This window comes from Quercus lobata, chromosome 10, assembly GCF_001633185.2.
Source record: "Quercus lobata isolate SW786 chromosome 10, ValleyOak3.0 Primary Assembly, whole genome shotgun sequence".
Lineage (NCBI taxonomy): Eukaryota > Viridiplantae > Streptophyta > Magnoliopsida > Fagales > Fagaceae > Quercus > Quercus lobata.
Genome location: NC_044913.1, coordinates 59,968,303 through 59,974,908, shown reverse-complemented (window position 1 = coordinate 59,974,908; position 6,606 = coordinate 59,968,303). Strand labels below are relative to the sequence as shown.

The window sequence follows — 6,606 nt, the reverse complement described above, 5'->3', positions numbered from 1 at the left end:
ATTATGGAGTTGTTAAGAAGTTGTATCATCAAGGCGATGTTTAGAGCATCTTAAATCAATGTTTTTCTAAATTTGGTTTACCAATTACCAGATATGGCAATCTGGCCTTGGGTGATCATGATTCAGGCGCCAGTATCTTAGTTTTATTTCTCTCCCCTTATAATTATTATCTTAATTCTAATGTTTCTACTATACTGCTTTATATTTGGTATAAGAAAAAAAATTATATTTTGTTATAGTTGTAGTAATTAAACGTTGAATTTGTCTATTTTGTTGTTGGGAATGGAAGTAGTGCTGTCTGTGTCCTGGTTAATATATGGATTGTGATTTTATTTCTACAAATTTCGGACATATGAACAAAAAAAAAGCCTTAAAATTCTTATTCCACCGTACTCTTTTTTTTTGTGGGGCTACTAATAGTGGCCACCAAGCATTGCCTAGCCATGAACTGGCTTCCAACCAACTTCTCGATCTGGTCCCCGGATGGATACTTCACTTTCAAATGGAGGGTGGAAGAAACAACCCTTAGGGCAGGGAGCCAAGGCCGTGCCACAATGGCTGTGTATGGAGAATAAGTATCCACCATAATAAAATCCACCTCTACCACCTCTGAGCCAGCCTGCACGGGTAGTCTAATCTGACCCTTTGGAATAACAACCTTTCCATCAAAGCCCACCAGAGGTGAATCATAACTCGTCAAATCTTCCAACTTCAAATTTAGCCCCTTATACAAATCAGGATACATAATCTCTACCTCACTACCTTGATCCACTAGTACCCTTTTCACATCATACACCCCTATCCTGAGGGTGACCACCAGGGCATCATCATATGGTTGTATGGTTCCAGCCTTATCATCGTCTGAGAAGCTCAACACTGGTCGGATCTCTATCCTAGCTCTCTTCAGCTCATGTTCAAAGTCCTCAGTAGGTGGCCGAGCCACAGACATCACCCTGGACGGATGAGAACCAGTCCTCCTCGAAGCAGCAAGGATGACGTTGATTGTGCCCAAAGGGGCTCTCGAAGAAGCATCTCTCTAAGACTCTGATCCTCCCTTGACCCCCCTGACCACTAGGGTGATACAGAAATTGCTTCAACCTTCCTTCTCGAACCAGTTGATCCAGGTGATCCTACAAGGTTCTACAATCCTCTATGGTGTACGCTCGGTTCTGGTGGTATTGGCACTGAAGGCTTTGATTGCGCTTCATGGGGTCGCCTCCTATCTTATTTGGTCATTTAAAGAATGGCTCATTCTTGATTTTCTCCAACACTTGGTGTACTAGTTCTCGAAACACAGTGTTTACCATTTAAGTATTGGCGGACCCTGATTGCTCAGCAAAGTCTCTTCGTGGCTGATTATTGTTGTATCAGTCTGACCTAAAATCCCTCCTCTCCTAAGGGATAACCTTAGCCTTCCCCCTCCCTCTTTGTTGGACTTCCTCGACTCGCTTATACTTATCAATCCGGTTCATGAGCTGGCGTACACTGGTAGCAGGCTTCCCAGTCAAAGACTTCCTTAAACCATGCTCGGCAAGTAGGCCAACCTTGAAAGTCCTTATGACCACATCATCAAACTTACCATCAATCTCATTGAACATCTTCTAGTATCTGTCTGAGTATGTTTTCAAGGTTTCCCCTTCCCGTATAATCAAAGACAGTAGGGAATCTAAGGGCCAAGGAACCCTACTACATGTGATAAAGCAAGATCCAAATGCCCGGGTAAGTTCCTTAAAGGAATCTATAAAACCTGCCCCCAAGCCATCAAACCACCTCATCGCCACAAGCTCCAGACTAGACGGGAACACCTTGCACATCAAGGCCTCGTTCCTGAAGTGGACAGCCATCCTCTGGCTGAAGTGGTTTACATGCTCCACAGGGTCTATTCGACCATTGTAAATGGTGAACGTTGGTTAAGTGAATCACCGAGGAAGTTTTGCCCCTTCGATTCTGCGTGTGAAATGCGACCTGGAAATTTGATTCAAAGTCCTGCTCATGGCATTGTTTCTCAGGCCTTTGCGAGACTTGCTCCTACTCCTACACTCATGGTGGTAATCCTTGTCATACAAGAAAGACTCATTGGGTGGAGTTCTCGATCTGGATCTATAGCTAGCATCCCTCTCATCACCAGAAGAAACGTCAAAGTTGGGGGGAGTTCGCCTTCGCCGTTTGTGGTGCAACTTCCTCTTCAAATGATCAATCTCCAGTTGCATAGCTCTAGCATTTTCCTCATTAGAGACATGACTCCCACTTCAAGAGTGGCTCCTACTAGTATGGGTAGTATGCACACTAGCCTCCTGGTCCCTTCTGCGTTCAAGATTGAGGAAATGATCTTAACATTGGGACCTCATGGATTCCTCTCGGTTTGGACCTGAACCTACCATAACTGACTGTTACACTCACTATCACATAAGGATTTCCCACAAACGGCGCCAATTGAAGGGTCGCAATTTGGATCCTAAGCCCAAATGATAAAAGGATTTAGGCCCAAAGAGCCCAGTACAATGAATTTGTAGAAAGTGGGTTGGAAAACTAGATTCTAATGAGTTGGGTGGCAATTATAATGGATCTAGTTGACAACAAAGTAAAAGTAGATTGGATTTATCTAAGGAAAATCGTCCTCGGCACAATCCGAGGAGATTAGTTCTTGCATATATTACTTGAAGTTGGTTACAAATATAGTTCTAATTGCTACAGTGTTTCTTTCTTAATTCTCCGATCCCTTTTCTCTCAAGACCTCCTTCTATTTTATACTATCTTCCCCTTTCATCTCTACCCTCCACGTGCAAATTAGATTGTTGGTATTAATCCTTGTCCCATCAGCACCTTCCAAAAGTCTTTGGGTAATAGCTGTAAGGCTGAAAACCACTGTTCAGATATCACTTCTTCATTAATGTGGCTAGAGAGTTAGTTGAAGAGCATTCAATGCGGTGGTAGCAGCTTTTCCTTTATATATTTCACAGCTTTCCTCTATCCTATTCCTTTTTTATATTTATCCTCATCCATGGAATAGTCCGGAACGTTGCTTTTGATGGCAGATCACACCTTCTAACATCGGCTTTGCACAGCCGAGATAGCATTCCTCCTTACTTATTGACACGGATCCTTTTGACAATGTTTACCCATCCTTGAATTACTTAACGTCCTTGGATTGGGCCCCTGGCCCGATATATACATAGATATATACTCCTGGGCCTATCACCCCTATATTTAGTATTTTCATTATTTTTCTTTGCCTAACATGATTTAATTAATTAATTATTATTGTTATTATTATTTTGTATTTTATAATTTCTTATTCACTAACTTTTAATGCCTCCACTACCTTAATCTAAATATCCAATACCACGGCTGGCCCCATCCACCCAAACTCAAGAGACAAAAGCTAGCGCCAGCCAATCAACACAATTTAACAATTACATTACATACAGACTATACAGTCATACACTTACACAAAACGTTAAAGAAATATAAAACATACACAAAATAACAAACTCACAAACCAATAAAATCAAATAATGGTAATTAGGCAAAGCTATTCAATTTAAGCAATTCCAAAGAGATTCAGAGAAGTAGATTCTTTTTTTTGGTTTCAAAGAGAGAGAAAGCGTTGCTCTCTGGGCAGAGATTACATAGAGAAAAAGAGAGAGTTTTTTTTTTTTTTTGGTTGAGAAAACTAAGTATTTTAACACACACACACACACGGGAAGAGAGAATATGGTTTTAAAGAAAAGAGAGAGAACTAAAATACCTTGAGTGTTGGCACCGCAGCAGTACGTTGAGGCCAAGTCTCACCAAGGCTATCTCTAATCAGGGGCGGCTTCGGGCAGCACATTGAGGCTAGTGACTGTTGAGGAATGAGGTTCTTATTTTCCTTTAGGTTAGGAATTATTTTGATTTAAAATTTGATTCAATCGGCAGTAAGGATTGATGGGGTATTTAGTTTATAAAAATTTAATTATTTTTATTTTTTGTTGATTTAAAAATCTATCTGAGTTACTGAGTAGTGAGTAAGGGAGGATTGATCTTGGGCTTTTTTCCCTGAGGTTTTTATTGGGCATTTGGGCTTGCTATTATTATAATTTTTTTTTTTTTACAAATTTTAGTTCAAAATATTTTTTTGGGCTTTTTCTTTCTGTTTGAAAGACCCAATATATTGTTAAGTGCACCAAATTATGGACTAAAGTTTTATTTTATCGAGTAAAAAAAAAAAAAAAAAAAAAACTCAAGATGATCACAAATATTTTTTTTATAGTAGACAAATATAAAATTTTAAATTATTATATAATTTTTTTTTTTTTTTTTTTCAGATAGGATAGTCCTGTGACCTTCCTGGCCTCAACATGCCGCCACCCCTGCGTGGGGCTTATTTTAGCTATCCGCATGTTCTGGTTTAACCCAAACACATGGACCATATCAATTGACTTTTGTTCCAATGAATGTCAGAAAGAAACGATTTTTTTTTTTTTTTTTGAAACAAAAATGATTTGACTCCCCAGGAATTCATTATGGATCGAATTTATGGGCTGTCGGCTTGGACAATTTGTGGGCCTAGATTCATGATTTGCTGTATTTTGAGGGCCAATCTTTAGACCAATTTCAAGCCTTTACTCCCATGGATGGTGAACCATTTAATAGCCCTTGGGCTAACTTTGTGGTTCCGGCCTGAACTAATTTCTCTGTAGAATGAGCCTTCTTGTAGATTGTTTTTGGGCCTTGGGCTTAACATAGCTTTTGTGGACTTTGGCGATTATTTTTAATGCGCTGCCCAAAAATGCCCTCAAAGATAATGCGTTGAATAATGGCAGTTGGTTCCACCCAAAGTCACGGGATTTATCTTTGGAGTGGGATTGCTAGCTACATACAGTGCATGTTTTGATTAATCCTAATTCGGGTAGCTAGAATATTATGGAGTTGTAAAGAAGTTGTATCATCAAGGCGATGTTTAGAGCATCTTAAATCAGTGTTTTTCTAAATTTGGTTTACCAATTACCAGATATGGCAATCTGGCCTTGGGTGATCATGATTCAGGCGCCAGTATCTTAGTTTTATTTCCCTCCCCTTATAATTATTATCTTAATTCTAATGTTTCTACTATACTGCTTTATATTTGGTATAAGAAAAAAAATTATATTTTGTTATAGTTGAAGTAATTAAACGTTGAATTTGTCTATTTTGTTGTTGGGAATGGAAGTAGTGCTGTCTGTGTCCTGGTTAATATATGGATTGTGATTTTATTTCTACAAATTTCGGACAAATGAACAAAAAAAAAGCCTTAAAATTCTTATTCCACCGTACTCCTTTTTTTTGTGGGGCTACTAAAAATGCACAACAACAACAATAATAAAGAAAGCCTTTTAGACTCAAAATACCAAAACATAAAAAACCCCATGCACACACCAAACGCTGGGGCCACTAAAACAGCACAACAACAAAAAGCAAACAAAGCCATTAATCTCAAAATACCCCAAAAAAAACCACGCACACACCAATCGCACAAGCTCTTCCTGTGGGCATTCTATTCTTAGTTGATTGGAGCATTTATAAAATGAGGTTGGCTCGAGTCCAGTGCATGGAACACGAACTTAAGCTTTACCCCTTATATTAACCACTCGTTACCACTTGATACATTGGAAGAAGTCCAAAGCCCCCTCGTCATTGAAATCCTCAAGGTTTGCTGATATTAATATATCATCTGAAACTTGTGGGCCAGCATCCTCTGCACAATTTTCATTTTGATGGTTTGGTTCTCCAACCGGGTGTGAAACGGCGACTGGCTGAACTTGCAGGGTCCCATAAGACTCTGTATCCTCCCAGTATTGATGCGCAGGCACCCCGTAGTTTGGAACGGCGACTGCCTGAACTTGCGGGGTCCCATAAGACTCTGTATTCTCCCTGTATTGATGCGCAGGCACCCCGTAGTTTGGAACGGCTTGCCAGGACCCTGTAGGAGTCGCATGATTTTGAGTCTGCATCTGGTGGATTTCATTCGTTTGAATCAGCAACTCTGTAGAAATCCCATGTACGGGTTAATAAATTTAACTCCCAAATCATCACGCAAATACATCACATAAACATTTTTTGAAACCTAAGGACTAAGGATATATATAAAAATATATATATACCATAAGACTCTGTATTCTCCCTGTATTGATGCGCATGCACCCCGTAGTTTGGAACGGCTTGCCAGGACCCTGTAGGAGTCGCATGATTTTGAGTCTGCATCTGGCGGATTTCATTCGTTTGAATCGGCAACTCTGTAGAAATCCCATTTACGGGTTAATAAATTTAACTCCCAAATCATCAAGCAAATACATCACATAAACATTTTTTGAAACCTAAGGACTAAGGATATATATAAATATATATATACCATAAGACTCTGTATTCTCCCTGTATTGATGCGGATGCACCCCGTAGTTTGGAACGGCTTGCCAGGACCCTGTAGGAGTCGCATGATTTTGAGTTTGCATCTGGTGGATTTCATTCTTTTGAATCGGCAACTCTGTAGAAGTCCCATATACGGGTTAATAAATTCAACTCCCAAATCATCAAGCAAATACATCACATAAACATTTTTTGAAACCTAAGGACTAAGGATATATATAT

General features: G+C 39.6%; 1 protein-coding gene across 1 annotated transcript; it reads right to left on the bottom strand.

The window, feature by feature from the left end:
- Positions 1-265: 265 nt before the first annotated feature.
- LOC115965120 lies at positions 266-949 on the bottom strand. The gene is made up of 2 exons (XM_031084313.1): positions 438-949; positions 266-305 (listed from the first exon to the last, which is right to left on the bottom strand). Exons 1-2 carry the CDS (start codon positions 947-949, stop codon positions 266-268), a joined length of 552 nt encoding a protein of 183 aa, XP_030940173.1.
- Between the last annotated feature and the right edge of the window lie 5,657 nt (positions 950-6,606).